Raw genomic sequence first — 26,857 nt, 5'->3', positions numbered from 1 at the left:
CAAGCCCATTCGACTGGGCACTTGTGAGGAGGAGGGGTGGCGGGGGGAATGGGCAATGTGGGGGGGGGGACCGCAGAGGGTCTTTTATGGGCCATTTGTGATGCTGCGTTAGGATATGAAGAGTGTGATTAATAACTTCCTGCACCTAAGCACTAAGAAGAAGAAATAAAGGAATGAGACACGCAGGCCGCCTGCACGTCAGAGCCATTTCTTACCTGGCCCACGATGGTCATGACCGCAGGGCTGGTGACAGCAGAGCCATCAGCCTGATGCCTGTCTCGTGGAAGCCCTCCTCAAAGCCTGTTCCCCAGGCAGCCCCTCGGATCCCCAGGAAGTGCCTTCATCCCCAGTAAATGAGGGGCTGCCTGCCCCTTTCATGCCACCCTTAGGAACAGAAAGAAGAGCCGGAGACGGCTGAGGTTCTGTAGCAACCAACTGTGGGCCCACGGGCAAGTCACTGCCTTCCTAGGCCTCAGTTACCACATCAGTGAAATGGGGATGATCAGCGCATTCTCCAGGGCTCTCCAGAGAAACAAACAGTCATGTGCCACGTAATGGACCCTCTACACCACAATGACCCCATGAGGTCACATCGTCTAATGCCGGGCCAGTGGTGCACACCTGTAATCCCAGCAACTCAGGAGGCTGAGGCAAGAGGATCGTGAGTTCAAGTTCTTCCCAAACAACTTAGCAAAACCTTTTCTCAAAACACACACACACACACACACACACACACACACACAATTATATTACCTAGTGGCATCATAACCATCTTAATTTGTGTAAGTACCTTCTAGAATGTTCACACACCAACAAAATAAACTAACAATGCTTCAATACTCAGAACCTGTTCCCATGATGAAGCAACTTAGGCTGTGTGAGGAGCTATGTGCACAGCTAGGAGAGAAGGGGCTTAGGGGAATTTACTGGGGGCTCATGTAATTACGGTGGCTGGGAAGGACCAGGGAGGTTGATGGCGTAACTCTCATCTGAGGCCAAAGGCCTGGGAACCTGGGGGTCTGCAAGTCCTGGAATCCAAAGGCCAGAAAAGGTAAAGCTCTGAAGTCCCAGGGCAGAACAAGAAGGGTGCCCCAGCTCAGAAGAAAGAGCCAGTTTGCCTTGCCTCTGCTTTTTGGAGATACGGAGGATTGAATCCAGGGGGGCTTTCACACTGAGCTACAGCTGGGCATGGTGCACACCTGTAATCCCAGTGGCTCAGGAGGCTGAGGCAGGAGGATCACAAGTTCAAAGCCAGCCTCAGCCACTTAGTGAGACCTACATTCCCAGCCCCATTTTTCCTCCTTTCATTTTGAGACAGGGTCTCACTAAGTGGCTGACACTGGCTTTAACCCTGAGATCCTCCCCCTCCTCCAGAGTCCCTGGGATTACACCATGCCCAGCTCCTCTGCCTTTTTGTTCCATCTGGGCCTCAGCTGAGTGGAAGGGGCTCGCTCGCACTGGGTGAGGGCGGCTCCTCCTCGCTCAGTCTGCTGACTCAGTCTCTTCCAGAAACACCTTCACGCTCACATCCAGAAATGATGTTTCTCCAGCTACCTAGGCACCCCTCAGCTAGTCAGGCTGACACCCCAAAATTAACCATCACAGTCACAAAAGGAGCTACTCGTGGACTGTTAGGAGCATGAAATGAGCTAGTGGTGGAATGTTCTGGTACAAGGGCTTGAATCCAGGGCCACTCTACCACTGAACTGCATCTCCAGCCCTTTTTATTTTTTTATTTTGAGACAGGGTATTGCTAGGTTGCCTAGGGCCTCCCCAAGTTGCTGAGGCTGGCCTTGAACCTGAGATCCTCCTGCCTCAGGCTCCCCAGTTGCTGGGATTACAGGTGGGTGTGCAACGCTGGGCTCACCTGGCCACGTGATACCTGCTTACTCGCTAGCTCCACCCATTCAGATCTTCCAAATCAAGGGTTGCCTGTGTTCCTGGCCAACATGAATTCAGATTGCACATTTAGCTGGGGTTAAAAAAGCGGAGTCAGTAGCCAGGGAAGCAGTTGTGATTTGGCCAAGGCTCTAACAATCCCCATAGCAGGCGGCTGGGGCTGGTGGCTATGGTGCTGGGCTTGGCCAGAACAAGACCTGGCCCCACCATCAAGCCCCCTACAACCAGGGTGGTATGTCACATTGACAGGTTCAAATCACTGTCAGCACAGGAGCTCGAAGCCCCACAGTCACTCAGCTGGCCGCCTGACACACCGATCCCCGCCAGGCCCATGTCCCCACCCCCCACCCACCTTCCTCTCAGTGTCCCAACGCAGCCCCTCCCCTGACCCTCGGCCTTTCTTTCAGCCATCTCACAGTCCATCCACCTCCTAACCACCCTTCTCCCACAGGCAGCCACCTGTCCCCACCCCCTGTCCCCACAGCCCTCTGTGACCCAGGAGTCCCCTTTCACTTGTGCCCTCCCTAATCCTCCTGCCTCACCTGGATCCCCTTCGTCTGCAGGGTTCCCTTCTTGCTGCCTCTCCCTGGACCTCTCCTGTCCCTGTCACGTGTTCCATGTCACTTGTCCGTTCCCTGTTCTCCACACTGTTCCCTCCTGGGCATCCTTGCCTGTCATCCTCACTGTCTCCCCTCGCCTGTTCTTTGTCATCTCCTCCCAGGTGTGGGAGCACCCTGTGGCCTCGCAGGCTGAGCTGGCCCTGACGCTAAAGGTTCTGGGGACCTTGAGTGACTCGGCCCTGGGGGGCGTCCTGGACTAGCCTCTTTGCACCCTGTACCCATCCACTCCCAGCTCATGGCCTGTGAGTGTGTTTGGCCCCCGGCCAGCGGTGCTGTGGCTCTGGTCACCGCACTTGCCCTGTGCCCCGGCCCCACTCATATCCTCTTCTTGCCCACGAACCTCAGCTTGGCCCACAGCAGGCCACAAGGTCCAGTGGCTGCCGCTGCTGCCAACGCAGCCTGTCCCCGCTGGGTCAGAGTTCCAGGAGGCTCCAGAGAGGGTGACTGAGTGGGAGACCCACTGAGCTCTGGGACTCCTGGGAGCCCTGACCCTGGCAGCCACCAAGCCCTCCCTGCCTCCCCCACAGAGTCCCTGGGCTGCCTCGCCCTCCGTTACCTCCAGTCTGTCCCATCTCCTGACCCGGGAACTGAAGTGCGTCCGGTGGAGACCTGTGTGTCTCAGGTCTGAACCACCCCAGCTTATCGGGGAGCCCGGCCTCATGTCTGCATTGGGCTCCGCCCTTATTTATGGAGTTACAGTCCTGACTCTTAACTCAGGACTGAGCTTATTTTTGTGCTTTAATAAAACATGTGCAAATAAACAGGAAGGAATTGGGACCTTCTGTGGCACATGCATCCTTCATGGTGTTTGTGGTTGTAGGTCAATGGCTGAGCATATCTGTTTGTGGTGCAGGTAAGATCCGTGACTGGTCAGGTGACTGCTGTGGCTATGCATCCAAGTGTCTTCCAAGCCTAACCAAAGCTGCACAACTGTGCATATTCGTATCCGTGTTCATGCATAGATACATGTGCATATTCAGTGTGTGTCTTTAGACGTCTCTGTCTCTGTCAATGTGAACTGCATCTCTCTCTCTCTTCTATGTGTACCTGGGATGGATGGGGATCTATATCAGTCAGAACACTTTATTCTGTAAGTAAGAAAAAAACTCACATGGCAAAATAAAAATGAGTTTATAATTACACATAACAAAAAGTTGGGCCTGGCGCAGTGGCACATGCCTGTAATTCCAGTGATTCAGGAAGCTGAGGCAGAAGGATGGAGAGTTCAAAGCCAGCCTCAGCAACTTAGTGAGATCTAAGCAACTCAGCAAGACCCTGTCTCTAAATAAAATATAAAAAGGGCTGGGGGATGGGGCTCAGTGGTTAAGCATCCCTGGGTTCAATCCCCAGTATCAAAAAGGGAAGGAAGGAAGGGAGGGAGGGAGAGAGGGAAGGGGATGGGAGGGGAGGAAAGGGGGGGAGGGAAAATGGAATTACAAATATCATCTCAAAGTGATCAGGATTCTCCCCCCAAGGCTGAAGAAGAGCCCTCTCCTTGAAAACCTGCCCCCAGGAGGGTGAATAGCAGAATAAACTTGGAGCCCCCTGTTGAGAGCCACAGCCCAATGGGCCCCAACAAACTTTCAGACTGCCAGCTGATGATTGGCTCACAGCGCCCAGCAACTTCTAGCTGATTGGCTCCTCTGAGGTGATGTTCATTGGGCTGTTTCCCTGCCCTTTCAGACTACGAAGCTGCTCATTGGGGGACTTTTTTGGCTCCGCCCATGAGACCCAGCCAATCGGACTCAAGAGCAGGAGGATTGTGGGAAGTGGAGTGGCTTGTGGTTGTGAGAGAGGCTTGTGGGAAGCCGGTGGTGGCAGTTGGGCTCTAAGGGTTTTCCTGAGGAGCTGTTTTATTTGGCATGTGTGGTGCAAAAAATAAAGTTAGTTTCTTTTGACAAGTGGCTCCTGAATTGTGCTAGCCAGACTGCGGCAGCCCCCAAGCGCGGGTGGGGGGGTGGGGGGGAGAGTTGGAGAAGGGACCTGGGTAGAGGTTGTGCGTGGAGGTTCGAGGTTCTGGCACTCTCCAGGACTGATACTTGGCGGGTGACAGAGGGCAGCATTGTCTCTGTCGTTGAAACACTGAAACGCTTTCACATCGGTGGGTAAGTAGCTGATCCTCCAGCGCATACCCTCCTCATGCTGTCCAGCCTCTACCCTGGGACTCCCAGACCTTCTTACAACTCAAAACCAACTCAAAGAGTTAGTACAGCAGCCCAGCCCTCCTTATCCACGGGCGACTCCATCAACCACGGGAGGAAGATATTTGAGAAAAAAAATTGGGTCTGTAATGTACATGTACAGACCTTTTTCTTGTCTATTTATACGTTGTCTTAGGTATTATAAGTGATCTGGAGGTGATTTAACTGATTCAGAAGGGTGTGCTCAGAGCTCGTACAAATACGGTGATCCGCCACTGTATACGGGGGTCTTGAGCCCCAGGATTTTGGTATCCTCAAAGACCCTGGAAAGAATCCCCTGAGGATACCAAAGGATGACTATTTGGGTTAAACAACAAAAAGCCTTCATTATAGTGCTTATAGTATGGTAAAGAGTTCAAGAGTTGACTGAGAAAACACAGGGCTGGGCTTGGATTTATTCCAATTCTTTTTTTTTTTCTTAATTTTTTTTTTAGTTGTCAATGGACCTTATTTTATTTATTTGTATTTGGTGCTGAGAATCGAACCCAGTGCCTCACACATGCTAAGGCAAGCATTCTGCCACAGAACTACAAGCCCAGCCCTTATTTCCTTTCTTATGACACCTGCTTCCCTGGTTCCTTACAGCTTGGATTGGTCATGCACTCAGGGCTTTTTAAGCATGCTAATTGGTGAAAATAACTCCCCCACCCTTTTTGTACTGGGGATTAAACCCAGAGGCAATCTACCACAGAGCTATATCTTCGGTCTCTTAAGAAATTTTTTTATTTAAGTCTAAGCCTCAAACTAAATAAATAAAATAAAGGTATTGTGCCCATCTACAAGTAAAAATATTAAAAAAAAAAAAAAAAGACTAGGTCTGGGGATGTGGCTCAAGCGGTAGCACGCTCGCCTGACGTGCATGCGGCCTGGGTTCGATCCTCAGCACCACATACAAAGATGTTGTGTCCGCCTAAATAATAAATATTAAAACTAAAACTAAAAAATAAATATTAAAGATTCTCTCTCTCTCTCTCTGTCTTAAAAAAAAAAAAAAAAAGACCAGGCCTCTCTAAGTTTCATATGTTGGCCTTGACCTTGAGATCCTCCTGCCTCAGCCTCCAAAGCCACTGGGATCACAGGCATGTGCCACTGTACCTGCCTATGAAAATAACTGAAACAGAGCTTGACACAGAGCAAACACCACAGATGCTGCTACTCTTATTATTTTAATTTTTTTTCCTTCCCTTATATAAGGAAAACCCTTTTCTGTTCATTTCCTTCCTTCCTGTTTAATTTATTTGCTTGAGGATTTGAGACCTGGAGCTGTGGCAGCCATTTTTAAGACAATAAACAAGCAAGCTTGGGATATGAAGCTATCATTCTGAAGAAGGCAGAACAAAAGATTAGTAACTTGAGTTTTGCTGATATCAATAGCCATTGCACTGGGCACCGGCACAGGCCTGTAATCCCAGTGGCTCAGGAGACTGAGGCAGGAGGATCTCAAGTTCAAATTCAGCCTCAGCAATTTACTGAGGCCCTAAGCAATTTAGCGAGACTCTTGTCTCTGAATAAAATTTTTAAAAAAGGCTGGGGCTGGGGCTCAGTGGTTAAGCACCCCTGGGTTCAATCCCTGGTACCAAATAAATAAATAAATAAATAAGCAAGCCATTGCACCAAACCCCAGCCTTACATTTGATCACATGACTGAACATCTTTATGCTTCAGTCATGTTCATTTGGTTTCTGTTTCTTGCAGCCAGACGTAGCCCCCAAAACACCTCTGTATAGCCAGCATGAAACAGAAGTGACCATCGTATTTAATTTAAAAAATTCAATCATATAGGACACTTCTGAATTCAAGCATATGACTCTTCAATTATTGCAGCTAGGGGTGGGATATGAAGGGGTGGGCTCGGGAGGCTGAGACAGGAGGATCACAAGTTCAAAGCAACTTGTGAGACCCTGAGCAACTCAGTGAGACCCTGTCACTAAATAAAATACAAAATAGGGCTGGGGATGTGGCTCAGTGGTCAAATGCCTCTGAGTTCAATCTGTCAGTACCCCCCCCCAAAAAAAATCTTGGGTATTTCTATGGAATAAAATCAATATGTAAATCTCTGGAGATGGCAGACCTTAGAGAAGAGGCTTTGAACTGGATATATTTGGGTTCTGCCTGTCCATCATCCATTCCTCCTGGAAACAGCTCCCCAGTGTGCCCACCAAATGAAGGACGCCTGGCTCAGTGTGATCAGTCGGAGCATGCCATCCCCAGGGCCCGGCGACAACCTTCCCTGTCCTCTCCCATGACGGCCTTGGCTTGGGCTCTGCTCCCTGCTCAGGGCATTCCCGTCCCTCCCCTGCCACCAAGGGGGGTCTCTGAGTCTCTTTCCAGCCACCCCATGTCTTACCAAATATCAGCTCCCCCTCTTCCCACCCCCTCCTAAAGGAGCAAAGGGATTTCTTTTCCTTGTATACGCCCCACAGACTTTCTCAACTTGGTGACTATTTGGGTTCAAACACATGAAATTGCCAAACTCTACCCTTCTCTTTCTTGGGGGGAGGGGGTGTGCTACTAGGGTTTGAACCCAGGGGCACTCGACCACTGAGCCACACCCCAGCCCTATTTTGTATTTTATTTAGAGACAGGGTCTCACTGAGCTGCTTAACGCCTCACTTTTGTTGAGGCTGATTTGAGCTTGCAATCCTCCTGCCTCAACCTCCCGAGCCACTGGGATTACAGGCGTGTGCCTGGCTACTGTACCCTTCTTAATATGAAAAAAGGGCAAGTTCATGTTGGTTAACCTAATATTAGCAACCCCCCTCCCCCAAGCCACACAACCTGGCACATGCCCCCCACTTGGCCAATCAAAGCATTCTATTCCCTTTGATGCCACAATCAGTGGGGGTGGGGAGGGCAGATGACCTCATTTGAGCCAATCAGAGTCCTTCCCTGGGATTTTTCTCTTAGGACCAGAGCATCTGCCATTTGACCTCTGGGCTCCGGACAGGCCGAGTCTGTGCGTAAATGACCATGTTCCCCCGCACATGCAGCTGAACAGAGCTGAGAAGGAAGGAAGCTTGGCTCAGGGGTGTTCCTGTCCCTGAGTCCTGCTTCTTGTAGACTTACCCTTAATGCTGTTTCTTTCCCAGCTACATGAACCAAAACAAAAGTCACCTTTTCGTGCCTAATCCAGTTGAGCTGAATTTCTGTCCCTTGCCACCAAAAGGCCCTAACACTTGCCCTGATCCTTCAGGGTTCATTGGGCAGCTCCGCTGAGCTCCCCTCGCAGCCCAGATCCACAGCCATCTGCCTGTCTGAGTCACCATGGACACGAGTCACCACCATCTCCAGTGCCCAGCACAGGGCCATGCACAGTGCCCAAATGTCACCCATTGGTGACTATATGCCCTCTCTCACTAGAGTGCCCATTCTCTGGGTTTAAAGCTTTCAATTTTGAAAAACAAGCATGACATTGACCTTGAGAACTATTTCCTATTAAATGAAGGGCTCAGGGCTCTAAAGGAAGGTGGGCAGGGTGCCATACACAGGGCAGGACAGGACCAGGTGGGCCCCAAACATGTTGATGAGTGAATTCCAAGTTCTGAGATGGCAGTTCTTTACTTTGTTTTGAAGACAGACACATCCCACCCCAGAGCTGGGGTCTCCATGGAAATCAAACCACAAACTCATGCAGAAAGCCCCCCACAGGCTTTCCACAGCTCTGAAACAAACTGCCACATCTTTTCTTTATTCTTATTATTAGTAATAGTAGTAGTTGTTGTTGTTATTGTTGAGAATTGAACCCAGGGGTGCTTAACCACTGGGCCACATCTCCAGCCCTTTTTTTATTTTTCATTTTGATAGAGCCTTGCTAAGTTGCTGAGGCTGGCTTTGAACTGACAATCCTTCTGCCTCAGCCTCTGAGTTGCTGGGATTACAGTTGTGCACCACCTCTCCCAGCAACATTCACTTCTTAATCACAGCCTATAAGGTTCTGCAGAACATGCTCTGTGCTTGCTTCTCCCATCTCATTCTTCCCCTCATTCCAATCCAGACAAGTCACCTTCAATACACCAAGCATACTTCTACCTCAGGGCCTTTGCACACGCTCTTCCCTTTGCCAGGAGTGCTTTCCCCCACAATGTATTTCTTCAGCTTTAATGCCACCCACATTTACTCCTCCCCCAACCTTAAATGGGTCTCATGGTCATACCCTGTGCCATCATCCTGTCTGCATTCTTTGCATGGCACTTATTTATCCTCATGTGCTATATACTTCCTTATTTATGTTCTCCTCCCCTCTAGAATAAAAGCTCCATAAGCCAGGGTTTTCTTATTGTGTTTTCTCTATTTTGTTTGCTGCTATAGCCCCTGCAATGGGTCAGTCATGCAGCACATGCTCAATAGAGTTCTATTAAGTGAAATGAAGACAATATAAGTCTGATGGTTAGGTTGCGGGATTTGGAGGTGATCAGCTGACCCATCATTGCTCTGCTCTTACCAGCTGTGATCTTGGGGAAGCTCCTTAACCTGCCTGACCTTCAGTTTCCTCATCTAGAAAACTGATTGCAACACGGCCCATCTTACAGGCCCACAATGCACGCATCAGATGCAGGCTTTCAATGTGATCTTGCTTATTATCAGAGTAACTCCACCTCTTGAGCGCCACGTATGGTGCACTGGGATCCACACTCTTTATTGTTGCACCAGGAGGGTTGGGAGCTGGGTGCCTGGCTGGTGGGAAGCACTCGTACCTGGCGTCGTCCTGACTGCTGTGAGTGAGTGTGGCCGGGCCCCTGAGTGAGGGAGCCTCTTGGCCTGTGCCTGACGTGCCTCTGTCCTTGCTGCCTCCCACCCTGTCTGCCCAGATTCATCCTCCTCCCTCCTGCTCTGTTTCTATTTCTGTCTTTCTCTCCTCCTCCCCAGGCCTCAGGGGGCCCCTCACTGGCTTGAAGCCTTCTTCCTGCTTCCCCAAGATGAGGAAGGAGTTTTCACTGCAGGGTCCCTGCAAGGGCTAGGGTGCCCCAGAGCCCCTAACCAGCCTTCCCTCCCCAGCCCAGCCCTCAGCCTCACCTAAGACAGCCCCCTCCCACATCACCTCCACATTCCCAGCTGACCCCGTCCACCTAGGACCCCTCAGATTCCAAATCAGTGACTTACCTAGGCCCTGCCCACCCCATCACTATACTGGCTTTAGATAGCTAAGTTCAGCTGAAGTCATTAGGGCCATTTCCTGGCCTCCACACATGGCCACCAGAGGCAACCTGCCAGCTCCACTATATATTCATGGGGGTGGGGAGGCAGGGGAGGGGCCCTTGGGCAAATGATTTTACCTCTCTCTGGCTCAAAATCCTTTTTGTAAAATGAAACAAGGGCCCAGGTGCAGTGGTGCACTGCTGTAATCCCATCAGGAGGCTGAAGCAGGAGGATCACAAGTTTGAGGCCAGCAACTTAGCGAGAAGGCCACTCAAAATAAAAAATAAAGCCCAGAGCAGTGGTGCATGCCTGTAATCCCAGCAGCTTGGGAGGCTGAGGCAGAAGGATCAAGGCCAGCCTTAGCAAATTAGCAAGGACCTAAACAATTCAGTGAGAATCTGTCTCTAAATAAAATGTAAAAAAAAAAAAAAAAAAAAGGGCTAGGGATGTGGCTCAGTGGTAAGAGCCCCTGGGTTCAATCCCTGGTATGTATGTATGTATGCATGAATAAATAGATAAATGGACTGGGGATGTAGCTCAGTGGTAAAGCACTCCTGGGTTCAATTCCCAGTACTAAAAAATAAAATAAAAACAAAGGCCTCCCACCTCACACAGTTGTAGGGGCTCAGAGAGTCAAAAATTCAATGACCCGACCCAGAAGGCAGGCCACCTGCCTTTTAGTGTTGAGATGGAGTTAGGCTGGCCTAAACTCCCAGGTTCCCATGATCCTCTGTCTCAACCTCCCAAGTAGCTGGGAACACAAGTGTGTCCCCAGCTTCCACTCCACCAGCCTTTTAAAATGCCAATTTTGCCACCTTCTGCTTCTGTCACCATGGGCAGGTTAACTTTCTGGACCTCAATTTTTCACCTGTAAAATGGAATGGCAATACTATACTGATGTCCAAAGCTGGTTGTGAGGATTAGATGACTTAAGTGCTTAGCCCATAACGGACATCTCCCTATGTGTCGGCTTCTATTACCAATTTGCTTGTGTGATTATCCCCCCCCCCAAGTCTCTCAAAAGATAGGAAGCTGTCTGCCAGTCCTCTGGCCGTTAGTCATCTTCTTTCAGTCTGACTTAGGAGTCCTTATGCAGCTATCTAGGTCATCCCCCCCAAGGCACATGACACACACTGGTCAGCAGAGCGGCCTCAGACACAGAAAAAAGTTTAATTCTGCTGCGGCGGAGGGTCCCGGCTCCGGTAGGGAGGGGGATTTGGTTTTGAATTTTGTTCGTGTGGGGATTTACTGGGGGAACAAGGGAGGCTGGGGAGAGTCTGGTCCTTCCAGTGGGACCTGCCCGGGAGAATGGGTGGTGGGGAAAGGAAATCGGGAGTCGGGAGACTGGACAAAACAAGGACAGAGGAAGAAGAGACACGACGCGGGGACAGAGAAAGGAGAGACAAGTAGGGAAGGACAGAGACGACAGAGGAAGGACAGAGACAGACGAGCGGAGAGAGAAAGGAAGACCCCAAGCCAGACCCGACGGGACCAGGGAGTAAGTGGGGTGGGGTGGGGGGGCTTTGGAGGCCGCCGCGGGACAGAATAGGATCTAGTCCAGCCAGATACAAGAAATGGGCCCCTCGCCCCTGCCCCGGGTCCTGGGCTGGGGGAGGGGGCTCGTGTCTCAGTGCTGCAGTGTGGGGGGGCCTGCCCCTCCCCGCGCTTCGCTGTGTAAGGCACCGGCTCCAGCGAGGTCCGCGAGCGCGCGGGGGGAGGGGCAGAGGGGCGGGGCCTGAAGGGGAGGCCGGGCCCGCCCCCAGCCCCTGGCGCGGGGGCGTGGCCTCCAGCGCGGTCGGAGGCCGCCCCGCCCCTGGCGGAGGAGAAGCCGGGTCTCCCCTCCACTCCGACGGCCCGGCGCTGCGCGTTCTCCCCGAGTCCCGCCCCGGCGTCCGGGCGGCTGGGCGTTGGTTCTCGGCCCCAGGCGTCCCGGCGCCCGCCCGCCGCTCACACGGTACTCTCCAGCATCCACTCGGTGCTGGTAAAGGCCAGGCGCGCCCTGGCGGAGCCCAGCCCCAGGTCTCCATCCTCCCCGGCCGCGCCCCCTCCGGCCCCGTCCAGGTGCGGCGTGGACCGGTGGCGCTTTGTCCGCCGGGCGCGGCGCGGGTAACTGTGGCTCTGAAAGAGCGCCCCGTAGTCCCCGTCGAAGGAATAACGCTGCTGTGGCCTCGGCCGAGCCGGGGCGCCCCCAGGAACCAGAGCTAGAGTCGGGGGCGCTGAAGCTGGCGGCCCCAGGGCCCCTGAACGGCTCCTCCGAGGGCCTGCCGCGGCCCGACATTCCTCCCCAGAAGTTTCCTCGGAGGGCAGCAGGCACAGAGAGGTGGCCGAGCCGCCCAGCGAGCGTCCTAGGACCGCCTCCGGCTCCGCAGAAGCCGCCTCCACCGCGGAAACCTTGGCCTCAACGGCGACGGCTGGGGTGGCCACCTCGCGCAGAGCCTCGTAGCGGTCCTGCGCAGGCGGCGGTGGGGCCTGCTGCGCGCCTGCGCCGTTGGTCTGCGAGCACACGTGGCTGACCCGTGGGGGCGACCTGGAGGTGCCCTTGACCCGGCGGCCATCCCCATCACCATACACCTTGTAGCGAATCATGAGCAGAACGATGAAAACGAGGACCGAGGCGACGATGACACCCCCGATGGCGATGATCATGGTGCCGCCCAAGAAATGGGCCCTCAGCGGGCGGCAAGGTGCAGGATCCCCAGCCGTAGTGAACTGCACGCAGCCCACCACTCTCGTGGCTGGCAGAGCCGTGGCCCCGTCGTCGTAGACTGCCAGCACGCACAAGTCGTAGGCGCGACCTGCCGCCAGATCATTCACCAAGAAGGTCTGACTGGTGGACGGGATCATCCTGCAGGAGGGGGCAGGATCAGGGCGGAGTTAGCCCTAGTCTTGAACCGCATCCTTTCACTTTATTCCTCACCCCTGGTGAACAGTGCGGACTGAACCATACTTCCTGTGTCTCACCCCCAACTCAGGCAGCAGCAGCCATCCTGCATCAGCCTATATACCCAGGCTTACGACCACGGATACCACACTCTCATCTGCATGCCTCGACCTCAGACACACCTGGCTCTCTGAGATGCTATCAGCCATTTAATTGGATGACTACATCCTGGTTCCCGCATGGAAAGAGCGCTTCATCTTACATTCCCTGCTCTCATGGGACATGCTCCCTCAGAGCGTCTCACTCCTACCAAGTCAACTACCATTCAAACTCCCTCATCTGCATATATCTAGCATATATGGGACTGGTGCTACGGGCCACACTCCCTTATCTATATGCCCCACCCCCACATCAGTGGATACCCAGTTCAACAACTCAGAAACCCTTATTCCCACTGGGACAAACGATGATTTCCTAGTTCCTCTTTTATACATATTCCTGCCTTTCAGGGGAAACCATGATGCAGGTCACACTCCCTCATCTGTATGCCCCACCTTTGGGTAAAACATAGCTTCCGGGTAAAACATTTACTTCTGGCACAATTTCCAAGCGCTCAAGTAGACATTCCAGCTCATTAAGGGGCCACTGCTACAAGCTACTCTGCTTCTGACTGAAACATGGCTTCCAAGCCGCACCCCACAAGGCCAACTAGGGATGCTTCCCTCCGGTGCTTCGGACCACCCTTTGCAGGCCCTGCTCTTTGTCCAGGTAGTAGAGGCAGCCACCCCTTATGTGCATGCCTAACTCTGCCACCAGAAGTCACCATATCATGCTTCCAAACATTCATCTTTAATTGGGTCAGATGTAGCCAAGCTCACATGCTCCTTTCCTGCAACAGGTCCCTCCCCTCAAAAGAGGAGGAGTATAGAGAAGTGGCTAAAAGCCAACCAAACCTGGGAGCCAGACTGCCTGGTTTTGATATCTCCTCTGCCCCTTACCAGCTCTGTCACCTCAGGTAAGTTTCTTAACCTCTGGGCACCATTTTCCCTAACAGAAATAATAGGACACCCCACATCATAGAGATGGTGTGGGGAGTGAATGAGTTCACACATCCAAAGTCTGGCTCTTAATAACACCATTAGCTTAATGTCCCACCTAAAGTGGCCAGAAACCCTTGCTGGGGTTCCCACTCTACCTCGAGTTGCACTCCTCCTTGGCTGTAAGACTCTCCCCTCTGGAGGACATTCCTCTAGGCCTTGGTCCCCTTCTATTGAGCACATCCCTTCCACCCTGTTGGCCGCATCCAGCCTCAGCTAACCCAGGACTGCCAGTCCACACCAATTTGCACACCCAACACCCAGCCTCACAAGCTCTTCTCTCCTACAAGGCCTGAGTGGCTCACCAGGGACTGGAACCACACCTTCCTCCACCTGGGACCATGCGAAACAGCTGCAACACTGCTGAAAGGCCCTGCCCATCTCCAGGGGCTGCATACCTCTCCAAGGCCCTCTTCCCCTCCAGCAGGGCCATCTTCTGATCCTGAAGCCCCACCCCCAGTCATCCTGCCTCCCAGGGCCCAGCACCATGAGCCACCCTCCCACCCAAAGACTTCAAGTATGGCCACACCCCCAAAAGGGCCATCTCTCCCACTTTTTGCAGACCACTGCCAGCCCAGCCAACACCCTTGGCCTCTGGCTTTAAGTCTCCCTTGTCCCTCCTCATCTCCTGTCTTTGAGCCTTGGATTCCTCTTGCTTCTTCCCCTAAATATCCAGTTGCTAGGGGCTCCCCCCTTTTCAAGGACAGAGGCGGGCTCCTTAAGGAAGCTTGGGCCCATGTGTCTCTAATTGGCTGCAAGACCAGAGCAAGCAGCTGAGCAGGCTTCTGGTTGGATGTCACCTCCGCCCATGGCAGCAGCGAGGAAGTTAACCCCTGCAGTGCCACAGTGCAGGCATCTGCAATGGAGTTCCTGAATGAAGAACAGAAACTGAGGCCCTGAGGAGAAGGGAAAAGTCCCCAGCTGAGGACAGGGGACCATCAACATCAGTATATATTCAAGGTTTGGGGCCTTGAACCTTCCCCCATCCTGCCAGATGGTAGCCATGGGTCAAAAAGAAGCAAAGAAACAGGTGGAGACTCACAAAAACTGAGTCATTTACAGAAATGTATTATCCACCTCCCCTCCACCCTGCCTGGCAAACAGTAGGTGTTCAGTAAGTGTGTGTCTGCATAAAAAGGACAGCTCTGCTATTCCTGTGTGACCAAGAGGAAGTGCCTTTCTCCACTGAGCCTCAGTTTCTCTGTTATAAAATGAGGAGAGGTCAGGGGAGGCATGGCAGAGCACTTGCCTAATACACAGGCCACCAGGCATCACAATCCTCAGCACCACAAAAAAATCAGCAAATCAAATCAGCAGGGGGATGCCGCCTGCTTTGCAACAGAGCTAGGAGTCAGCTGCCGGCTCTGGAGGTGTCTTATGAAGCTCTTTGTCTCATTCATTGTCTACTCTTGGGACACTGGGCCAGTCTATCTCAGTGGGCCCTGGGACCAGCACAGGGTCTGACACACAGTAGGCATTTACTCAGTGTTTGGTGACCAGAATTAAGAAGACAAAAATGAGGAAAACAGACAAGGGGAAAGAGAGGCATGTATGCATGCAGCCAGCAGTGGGAATGGGCCTGCTCCATGCCAAGACCGTGGCCCAGGGAGCCAGCCGAGGATGGGGAGCAAAAGCCAGGCCTTTCTGAGAAGGTTTCCGCATTCCCAACAGCCAGAGCTACCCACAGTAGGGAATGGCTCTGGCCACTTTGGCATCCACAAGTACAGTTAAGCGCGAGGCAGGCACTCAGCAGCCCCTCTGCAGTGTGCACGAGGGAGAAGCATCTGTGAAGCCAATGGCTGTTCATGAAATGCCCACTGTGTGCCCATCTGTAGCCAAGAGTCATACTGAAAACTACCACGATGGAGAGACACTGTGGGGCCATGACAGTGATTTGTGGTGCATGTAGGGCCCTGAAGGCAAGGACTGGATCTCTTGGTCTCCTTGGGTCCCCAACACCCAGTTCAGGGCCTAGCACAGAGCAAAGTCTAAGTGCCTTCATGAGGAGAGAGAGAAGGTAGAGCAGATGGAGAGATGCAAGCAGGGAAGTAGGAGACAATGGGAGGAAGTAACTCCTTTGTCTGTCCACGCCATCACACCAGGACAGTGACTTCCAACCCACGGGAGGGTGGAAATAACTTATATTTTTGTCATGCATTTTGTTTTCTAGGCTGGGGTTGTAGTTCAGTGGTAGAGCGTTGCCTAGAATGTGTAAGATACTGGGTTCGATTCTCAGCACCACATATAAATAAATAGAATAAAAGTCCATTTTTTCTGTATGATGTACCCAATGTGTTGGTATAGTACTTATAATTCTATAACTCTGTTTATAATTTATGAATAGGAATCTAAATATATATATTTGTGTGTGTGTGTGTGTGTGTGTGTCTGTGTGTGTGTTTGGTGCTCCCAAATGTGTAACTGATGAGGTGCACAATCAGACACCTTTGGTGAGCAGTGACATTGATCATGCATCAGGTGACAGAGGGATCACAGTGAGCTCCTTCACTCTTATGAGTCCAGTGCCCAGCCCTAGTCTTGCTCATGTAGGTGCTCAACAAATATTTGCTAAATGAAAAGAAAACAAAGACAGACAGGAGGAAGGAGAGTAGAGAGAGGAGATGGGGACTGAGATGACCCTGCAAGGCCATCCAGAACCCCAGCTAAGCAAGAAGGCCAAGGGAATCGGCTGGTGGGAAGAAGGGACCCTGGGCTGGGAGGAGATGGGGGTCGCAGCACACACACCCACCTGTAGACGAGGGAGTCATCCACGGAGCTGTTGTACTGGACCTGGTACATGCGGATGCCAGGCACGGGCCTCTGGGCGGGCCAGCGGATGAGCACGGAGCTTGAGGTGAGTTCGGCTGCCACAAGCCGTCGCTCAGCAGCTGAATCGTTGGCACCAGGTCGGCCAGGCGTGGCGATGTCAGAGGAGCCAGGCTCGGTGAGAGGCGGCGGGGCAGCGGGCGGGGGCGCCATGAGCGGCAGAGGTACCACGCACACCTCCACAGGCGCGGTGGCTTCCCCCGCAGCATTGGAAGCGATGCAAGTGAAGGTGCCACTGTCCCTCAAAGTGGTGATGGTCACATCCAGCGTCCCGTCCCCACGGACCCGGGTCCGGCTGGAGTTCCCCAGCAGACGCCCATCTGGCGCCACCCAATGCACCACAGGCTCAGGGTCCCCCACAGCCCGGCAGCGCAAGCTGACAGCCTGGCCCTCCACCACCAGGGCGCGGCCCCCAGCCTGCCGTGTGATCAGCGGAGGTTCACACAGAAACTCCTCCTCTGGGATGGACCAGAAGTAGCGGTCAGTGAGGTGCTCGGGGGTGGCGCAGGTCTCCAGGTCGTCCTCCCGGGTCAGCCGCCGCAGCCAGAGCAGCTCACAGTTGCAGTGGAGCGGGTTCCCGCCGAAGCTGACAGTCAGCGGCGTGGGGGGCTTGGGACCGCTGCCTTGGGACCTTAGGAAGAGCCCATCCGGGGGAAGTTTATGGAGGCGATTAGAGGTCATGTCCAGGCGCACCAGTTTATGCAGCTGCACAAAGGTCCCCTCGGCGATGTGGTCGATGAGATTGTGGTCCAGGGTGAGGGTGTTCAGGTTCACCATCTGGCCCACCGCCTCCCAGGGCAAGGCCTCCAGGTTGTTGTAGGACAGATCCAGGTCCTCCACCGTGGACAGGAAGGCGTCGAAGGCAGCCGACTCCACCCTGCGGATCTGGTTGTTGCCAAGGATCAGGTGGCGGAGGTTGCCCAGGCCCCGCAGCTGGTCGCCGCGCACCTCCGCCAGGCGATTGCTGTCGAGGTGCAGGGCGCGGAGGGCACGGAGGTCGGCAAAGGCGCCGGCCGCCACCTGGCCGATGGTGTTCCGGGAGAGGGTGAGGTGCACCAGGCTGGTCATGTTGGCAAAGTCTCGGCGGCGGACAGCGGCAATGAAGTTGTCGGTGAGCCGCAGCTCCACCACGCGACGGTCGATGGCGGGTGGCACGAAGAGCAAGCCCGTCTTGGCGCACAGCATGGTCAGCGTGGGCGCCACGTTCTGACAGATGCAGCGGCCAGGGCAGGGCTGGCCTCGAGATGCCCCCGCCCAGAGCAGCAGCAGAAAGGACAGGGCAGCAGGTGGCGGCGAGAGGAGCGCCGAGGAAAAGGGACCTGGAGCCATGGCGCAATGAAAAAGCGGGAGGTGCGGGAGGTGAGACCTGCAGGGAAAGATACCGTTACCCACGCTCAGGGCTCCTGGGACGTCCTGCTAAGAGTCAGGCCCGGTTTCCTCCCCGCCACTTCACTGTATTCTATAGGACAGCGACAGGACTCACCATCTGCCGCCATGCATTTCCTATTAACAAATTACAATATTTCATGCTGGTCGGCAAATTCCCACTGCTCCTCCCTTGAGTGTCCCACCCAACCCCTGTCCCTCCTCTAGGTGCTCCCAGACCTTTTATGACCTCCTGATCAGACACCTGACCCAGCCTGGTACCTTCCATACCCAACAAATATTTTTGAAATAACTATTGACTGTAGTTTAAGGCCAGGAATATCAAAGCCGGACTCTCTGAGCTCAAATCCCTGCTGTAATACTTACTAGCTGTATGACCTCGGGCAAGTGTCTGAACCTTTCTGAATCTCGGTTTCTTCATCTGTAAAATGGAGATAGAAATAAGTCTTATTTTTTTGAGTATCATTTGGGTTAACAAATAGGGCAGACTTAGAACAGTGCTTGGCATGTAAAGTGGGATCAATACATGCTAGCAGTGACCGCCATCATCATCATTGAGTGCTTAATGTGTACCAGGCACAGAACTGTGTGCTATTATTAAAAGCAAGTATAATAAAATCAAACAGATTCAAGTGCAAATCCTGGTTTCCCCTGTGGCTAGCTCTATGACCCCACACCAGTGACTCCCCTATTTCCCCACTGTAATTTCTTGATTCATAAATGATGGTCACCACGCATAGGAATGACTGAACACAAAGCCTGACATACAGTAAACACTCAATAAACATTAAGGTCTCCCCCACACACACACTTTTGCAGGGAGGGGCAGAGAGAATGTGCAAGTAGGAGGGGCTGAGGAAAAGACATCAGTCTCCCAGCTTAGCCTCAGGAAGTCCCTCTATGAGTCTGGCTTTGTCTTAGGCTTAGCTGAGTTCCCAAGCAGGGCCAGCTTTGGTGCTCACATCAGTAGGTACATATAAGGCCCCATGCATGCCTACACACACACACACACACACACACACACACAAACACTCATGCTATGCCTCTGCTCCAGGCAAAACCTTCCGGCAGGGATTCCCCCTGCGGCGGCTACAGCCCACGACATGTCATTTCCCATCACAACACTGGGTGGGTGGGGGGGTGCAGAGGAAAGGATGGGAAGGGGCCGTCCCAGAAACTGCTTTCATCCCACCCTGCCTTGTACCCTAACCCCTGCTGGCCCTCTTCCCAGAATCTGCCTGGGAGCAGTGGCCATGTGAGTCTTGATCTTTCCGCCTGTGGGAGGAGAACTGGGACCAAGAAGTCAGAGAGGTGTAGAGAGGCAGGGAGGGACGACGGGGGACAGGGATGGACTGGCAGGAACAGACTTGGAGAAAGAGGCAGAAAAACAGGAAAAGTCTCAAAAGAAGATGAAGGTGCAGGGGGCGTGGCTCGTGGTAGACCCCGCCCTGCATGCTCCGGGCCCTGGCTCCTCCCCAAGCACCTCAAAAGATCCATCAATCAATGTGAAAAGATGGGGTGACACTGAAGCAGAAAGACAGAAAAACTGAGAGTGGAAAGACAGGGGGCAGAGGGCCTGAGAGAAAGGGAGAGAGAAAGCGGAAGGGAGATAAGTAGAATAAAAAGGCCTTGGACAAAAACAGAGGAAGAGGAGTCGGAGATGGGGGGAGATGGTGACTGGGCTGAAGAGTGAAAATGAGACCCCGTCCGGCACCCCACCACCTCTGAGCACCCACCCCCAAGTGTCCTCCTCTTCCTCTAGGACACTGTTCTGGATTGACTGAAATCCCTGGCCTGGAAAGTGGGGTTCCAAGGACAGGAGCCCAGTTCAGCCCCTGCTTGGCTGTGAGGTCACCAGCGCTCAGAGCCCAAGCTTTGCAACAAGCACAGAGTTTTGTCAAAACTGTACACTCCCTCAGCCAGAGAGGGACCCAAAGGACCCACAGGAGCAATGACAACAGCATTTATTGAGCGGCCCTGCAGTACTGCAGGACAGGACCTGGACCCCACTGCCTGGGTTCCCACCCCAAGTTCCCGCTGCGTGACTTTAATCAGGTGACTCCTCCTCTATGCCTCAGTGTGCTCATCTGTAAAAAGGGATAACAATGGGACCTACCTCCCAGTACTGTTGTGAGGATTCAGTGAGATTGTATTTTATAATGTTTCTAGTTCCCGACAAGGAAACCCTACATAAATGTGAGCGGCTGCTGTTATTATTATTACTATTATTAATTTATTATTTTCTCTTACTTTCTCTCAGCTACCCAGCAGGTCAAAATAGCAGGTCTTCTACACACACGTCCAAACACATCTCATATCCACATCTACATCCAAGCCATTACTCATTTTGTTTCCTGAAACCCTCTTGTACCCATTTTGATATCCTGAGGGAACCTCTTTCCTGACCACCTTTTATCCATCCTGTGAGGGGATGCCTCCTGGCCTGAGACCCACCCCTGTCTCAGAGCCTCCTGAATGCCATGAGCCAGACATAATGCTCCTGGGCTGGCCACCACTTCTCAGCCTGGGGCTGGAGTAGGCAGGACTCTGGCCCCTCTGGACACTGCTGCACCCTGTGCCGGGATTCCTGTTGGGCAGGGCTCTGGACTCTAGCAGGTTGGACAAGCCTCATCACCCCACATCTCTCTCCCCGGCTCAAGGGCTCTACTCACCTCTCTTCAGCAAGTCAGGGCCTGGGCCAGTACCTGCAAAGGAATAAAACCACCCTGTTAGCATCCTGCAGCTCCTTCCTAGGCACCAGGGCAGGCCTTGGGGGATCATCTGAGCAAATGAAATCCCTGGGGGGATCAGTCTCTCAGCCCTTCTGCAGCAGTTCTCCAGTGTCTCAAAGGCCCCAGAAGTTATCTCTGAAGACCTAAGAGACTGAGCCTCAAGACTGTTGATTCTCCAAAACCCAGGAGTCCAGGATGTTGGCCACCAACTCCCCACCCGCCTCTTCCCTTAAGATCCTGGAGTCTGGGATTTTCTCCCTTCTCTCTCAGACCCAGGACTCTAAGTTCCCAGGCTCCCAAGAGTTCAGATCAGACGCTTCCTCCTTTAGGACTCAAGGGTTTACATCCCAGTTCCCCAACTTTAAAGACCTAAGTAGGTACCAGGAGCTGGAGAGGGGATGGGCCAGTGGTTCCCATCTTTACCATCACCTGTTTCCCAACCAACCTGTGTGGACCTGTCCAAACCCACACAGGCCCATGCCCAAGGTGCTACATCTGGATCTCCATGGACACACCAGCATGTTCTGGGCGCTCCCTGCCTCCCATGGCTCCTGACCAACAATATGGACACACTGTGTCCAGGGACTGCAGGCTGGACCCGGACATCCTATAGGTCATGCCAATGGGCCTCAATCCCGGTGAACCCAGAAGTGAGGTCAGCCTTGTGCTAGGGACACAGCACTTGCATCCTGTACTTAGGTTTGAACGTATATAACCCCTCTCCCCAGAGACCAACACTGAAGCACGAATGGACTCTCAACACAGAGGGACACACCTGCATCCAACATCACACAAACAAACTGACCTTCCTTCACACACTCACAGATGCACAGACACAACAGAGAAACCCACATGCCCCCTAACAGCCAACCCGGTACCTGCACCTAACACCTTGCACTCTCACCAACACACAGGGGCACCCCCAAAACATACACACCTGCACAATCAGCAGTTCATAGATGCACATTCTGAAATGCCCAAACACACTCACGACTCCACATCCTCACGATGCACAGTCATGAAGCTGATCTCTTCCCACACCGACCAACACACATGCATACACTAGCTGGTACACACCTCACACATGTACTCTGAACTACAAGTGTACACAGACACTTGCAAGGCTGGGAGATCCTGGAACAAGCAAACACAGGCACAAAAAAGATCCACCTTCTCAGGCACTCCTAGATGTTCACTCACAACAGACACATATTCATACAACAGTCCCGTGAGGGATTTACACACTTACAAATGCATAGAAAATATTGAACCACAGTAGCACAGACAACCCACAGGCCCAGATTCACACTCACAGTCATGGACACACATTCCTTCCAGCCCTGAGGCACCCTCACCCCACCTACTTCCCAGACCAAAGAAATGCTAACATCCCTCCCAGCACACTCTGCACCGCCCCTCCTCAAACCCCGGCACAAGCCTGGGGCCAGAGGTCAGAGTTCAGCAGGTGGAATCTCAAAGGATTGGGGGTTGAGTCCCAAAGCACCATTCCAAGGAGATCTCCTCAGCAGCACCCCGGAGGTCCCCCAGCCTGGCCACCGGGATGCAGACAACTCTGGCCCCATCTGCAGATATCTGGCCAGTGGGGGAGTTAGGGTGGGGTGGATGGGGAAGGGCCAGGTCTTTACCCCCCCACCCCAGAGCCCATCTGTCCAACCTTCGGCCTCTCATCCCTCCATCTGTCCACCTCCCGGCAGCCCATCCCCCCCAGCCACCGGGAAGGGGAAGACATGGCCGTCTCCCCCAAGGACCGTTGAGGACCCCCCCAGTTGACATGGACCGAGGGAGCGGCAAACTCCCCTCCCCCAAACCCACACAGAGGCCTGGACCCACAAGGCACCGAGCCTCAGCCCCCGGCAGGAAACCTGACGTGGACTCACAGACACACACCCTCGGAGACACACAACCCGCAGACACACACACACACACACACACACACACACAAATGGACACCGGAGCGAACACACCCGGCTACACAGACCCTCGGATGGACATCCAACCCGGACACAAACACCCAGCGCGGCCAGCCGCGCACGCCGGCTGGGGGACCCGCACCTGGGCACACAACCCACGCACACACACCTGCACACGGCCCCTCCGATGGGCGCAAGGCAGCCCCCCGACACGCCGCCGGAGGGCCAGCGCTCGCGGGGACACACACGCACGGCCGGACACGCCACCCAGCGCGACACCCAGCACACACCCGGATGGCCACACTAGCGGGGCGCCGCACACGCCGGCGCCGGGCACACACAGGGCCGCGGGCGCACGCCGGGCCGCCGCAGCGCGCGGACACACTCGCACGCCCGCACGCTCACGCCCGCTCACACCGCGCCCCCGCCCGCCGCCTCCCGGCCGCCGCGGTCGCGCTCACCCAGCCCCGGGGGGCCCCGGGCCCGGCCCCGCCGCCGCCGCCTCGCTCCGCGCCATGGTGGGGGGAGGGCCGGGGGAGGGGGCGCGGTGCCGCGGGGCCGCCTCCCGCCCGCCTCCCGCCCTCCCGGCCGCCGCCGAGCTCCGCCCTCCGCGCCGCCCGCCGCCCGGGCCCCGCCGCCGCCGCCGCCGCCGCAAGGGGGGAGGGGGCGCCGAGCCGAGGGGCGGCGGGCGGGGCGGCCGCACGCCCCAGACCCCGGCCCCGGGCCGCCGCAGACCCCGCTCCACTGCGGAGCCGCCGCGGGCCCGCCCCTGACCCCTCCCCGGCCCCACCCCCGGCCCCGGCGGCCTCCCGAAGACCCCCAGACCACGCCCCAACTGGAACAGGGACCCCGGCTTTCCCTGCGGAGACCTGGGATCACGTCCCAATACCCAGGGGACCTCAGACCAGGCCTCACCTCCTTTGAGGGTCCAGACCATGATGAAGAGCCACCCCAGACCACGAACCGTGTCTTATTCTCCTGGGTGACCTCAGACTGTACCCTGCACCTGAGGGACTCCAGACCGTGCCCCCCAAGCACAGAGACCCTCGATCATATCCCAGCGTCCAAGGGGATCCAGACCACCCCTCAGGGACTTTAAATCGTATCCCAACATTCAGGTAGCCCTCAGACCACACCCCAACACCCAAGGAGGACCCAGACCGTATGCCAAAGGCCAGGAGAACACCCGATCATGCCTTACTCACTCTGGGGACCCAGAACATGTTTCCAGGACCATAGCCATCCCGAACCACAGTCATCGAGGACCACAATCTTTAGGGACCTCAAACCAGGTCCCACTCCTTAGAGACCCCAGCCATGTCCTTCCACACTCAAGGACCCTAAGCCACTTCCTGGCTCCCAACCGGGACTCTGACCATGTCTAACTTCTAGAGGACCCCAAAATGTCTTTTTTTTCCTCATGGAGGACCTTAAATTTTTCCCATTAGACCCCAAACCCTCCTCCAACTCCTGGGGCCTGAGATCTTTCCCTCTCTTCCTTTCCTCAGGGCACCCCCTTGTTTTCCAGAACCCTGGTTTGCAGGACTTCCCACCATTTCTGCTCCCTTAAAGACCTTGACTCCTTTCTCTTGGACCCTATGGACCCTTCCTTCTGGCTGTTAACTTTCTTTTTTTGGTGGGGGTGGGGGGAGGTGGGTACCAGGGATTGAACTCAGGGACACTCAACCATTGAGCCATATCCTCAGCCCTTTTTTGTATTTTATTTAGAGACAGGGTCTTGCTGAATTGCTTAGCACCTTGATTTTTGCTGAGGCTGGCTTGGAACTCGCCATTCTCCTGTATCAGCATCCCAAGCCCCTGGGATTACAAACATGTGCCACTGCACCCAGCCTGACTGTAACTTTCATGGAGCCCAGAAGGCCTTGATCCTTCCTTGTTCAGCTCCTTTGGTCCAATCTCTACTCCAGAGCTGACCTCCCAGGCCCTCCCTCAAACCCCACTAAATGTCTCAGGCCATTCTCCATCTCCTGAAAAACTCACAAGGTCCCTCAAACCCAGCAAGAACTCTCCTCAAAATTTGTCCTTTTGGGTTCAGGCTGGATATAGAACCAGCCCCTGGTGCATGCTAGGCAAGCGCTTTGCCATTGAGCTAGATCCCAGCCAATTGTTTTATTTATTTTAAGACAGGCTTTCGCTAAACTGCTGAGCCTAGCCTCCAACTTACAATCCTCCTACCTCAGCCTCCCTGATGGATCATATTACGGGTATGTGCCACTGTTCCAGCTTCAAAATGTCTTATTGCAGTCCCCCAGATCCCTGGAGTCTCCAGTCATTCCCATTTTTGATCTTACTGTATGGCAATCCTCCTCCAAACCCCTTCTGAATATTCTTCCTAACTGTGCCAGCACATGAGGCCTGCCCTGGCCCCAGAGCAAGCTCGCCTGTGCAGATCCTCCCTGTAGTGAACCTTGACTCCTCTCACAACTACCAAGTGCCTCAGAGGACACTCACAATCTCTACACTGCCTAGACTCCACCTCCCCGCCTTTACCCCCCCACTCACAGGCCTCATCTCCACCCCAACCCCATGGTTCCCACTGGAGCATGGGACCAGGGCAGGGGGACGGAAGTAGGGAAAAGGGTAAGAACAAAGGTCTGGATTATAGTGGTAGAACACCTGCCTCGAATGCACAAGGCCCTGGGGTCAATCCCCAGTGGTTAATCCCAACCAAGAACAAAACAAAACACAATCACACACCAAAAGTGAACACACATGCAGCACTAGTGTGTGCCAGCAGTGGTTCCAAGTGCTTCGCGGATCTATATGAAGTTCATCCAATCTTCATGACGAAGAGTCCCCTTACTATCCCCATTTTATGGATGAGGAAAAGAGAGGCATCCAGGGGTTTGGTCTCTTACCCAAGGTCACACGGGTAGAATAGGATGAAAGTGAAGGGAAGAAGAGGAAGGAGGGCGGGCCTGGACCGGACAGGAGTGGGAAGGGGTGAGGGGAAAAAGACAATAAGAGAAACAGACACACCAAGATGGAGAACCAAAGAGGCTGAGGCCCGGCAGAGGCGCCTCCTTCACAGATCTGTGAGCTCGGGCCCCTGCCCACCTCCTGACCTCATTCCCAGCCACTCTTACCTCTCAGCTTCAGTGAGCCTTCACTACCCCCTCAGCTCACAGCAGCCCCGGGCTTGGCTCTCTTCCTCCTTTCCTGGGCTGGTTCTTCTTTTTCATTCAGGTCATAAATGTAATCCCTTCAGGGAGACCTTCCCTTTCCAGCCCAATTTACACGCACGCGCACACACACATACACACACCCCTCAGGTCCCACCAAGTGTTCCAGTGTCTGCAAATTACTTTGAAATGCATAAAAATTAAGATGAGTTGATGGACGGCTATGTAATAAAGCAAGCACTGTGAAATGTTCACGGTAGAATCTAGGTGGGAGATATACGGGTGTTCACTGGAAAATTATTTCAACTTTGCTGCATGTTTGAAATTTTTCATAATAAATGTTGGAGATGGAAAGAAGCAGGAGGATGCTTCTAGGGACTAAAGTGGCAGCAAAGAGCCCCAACAGCTCTTACCATTCGTAATACTTAACACTTTCTGAAAGAATCTTATCATTTACATTTTTTTCTATTTATTGCTTATTTAGTGGCTCATTGGTTTGTTGTTGTTGTTGTTTGTTTTATACTGGGGATTGACCCCAGGGACACTTTACTACTAAACTACATCCCCAGCCCTTTTTAAAAAAATTTGAGACAGGGCCTCACTCATTGCGGAAGCTGGTCTTCCTTTAATTTGCAATCCTCCTGCCTCAGCCTCCTGAGTCGCTGGGATCACAGGCATGCGCCTCTATGCCCAGGGACATTGTTTATTTTCTAGTCATTGAAAGGTAAGCCTCTGTCTACTGCCATACCACCCTGACCACCCCCCCCCATCTCATCTGAAAGATAAGCCTCTTCACAGCATGGACACCGGAGACTGGCCCCTGTAGGTATTCAGTAAACAAGTGCTCCTTAAGACAATGTTGGGGGCTTGGGGTTGTGGCTCAGTGGTAGAGCACTTGTCTGGCACTGGGTTCCATCCTCAGCACCACATAAAAATAAAATAAAGGTATTGTGTCCACCTACAACTAAAAATATATATGAAAAAAGAGGGGCGGGGGCTGGGGAG

The 26,857-nt window shown here is 53.7% G+C and overlaps 1 protein-coding gene and 1 long non-coding RNA gene across 6 annotated transcripts in view; one reads left to right on the top strand and one right to left on the bottom strand.

The window, feature by feature from the left end:
• Lrfn1 (leucine rich repeat and fibronectin type III domain containing 1) overlaps positions 1–23,268 on the bottom strand; it is a 62,225-nt gene extending 38,957 nt beyond the window's left edge. For 2 of the 5 annotated variants that reach the window (XM_078032093.1, XM_078032092.1), the window contains exons 1-4: positions 23,171–23,268; positions 20,719–20,751; positions 18,413–18,467; positions 16,584–18,026 (exon numbers count right to left, since the gene is read on the bottom strand). In XM_078032093.1, the coding sequence (XP_077888219.1) occupies positions 16,584–17,989 (1,406 nt within the window). In that variant the 5' untranslated portion in view covers positions 17,990–18,026; positions 18,413–18,467; positions 20,719–20,751; positions 23,171–23,268. Of the gene's footprint in view, positions 1–11,007; positions 12,702–16,583; positions 18,027–18,412; positions 18,468–20,718; positions 20,752–22,878; positions 23,063–23,170 lie in introns of those variants that run through there. The other 3 variants (XM_078032090.1, XM_078032091.1, XM_005336407.4) reach the window with 3 other exon arrangements.
• On the top strand, positions 13,482–16,113 carry LOC120887919 (uncharacterized). Its single transcript, XR_005731299.2, has 2 exons — positions 13,482–13,752; positions 14,125–16,113. It is a non-coding gene; the product is annotated as an uncharacterized LOC120887919 (long non-coding RNA).
• Positions 23,269–26,857: the final 3,589 nt, after the last annotated feature.

Source organism: Ictidomys tridecemlineatus, chromosome 15 (genome assembly GCF_052094955.1).
Source record: "Ictidomys tridecemlineatus isolate mIctTri1 chromosome 15, mIctTri1.hap1, whole genome shotgun sequence".
Classification (NCBI taxonomy): Eukaryota; Metazoa; Chordata; class Mammalia; order Rodentia; family Sciuridae; genus Ictidomys; species Ictidomys tridecemlineatus.
Note: the sequence above shows the minus strand (reverse complement) of the source record. Positions and strands in the feature narration are given on the sequence as shown.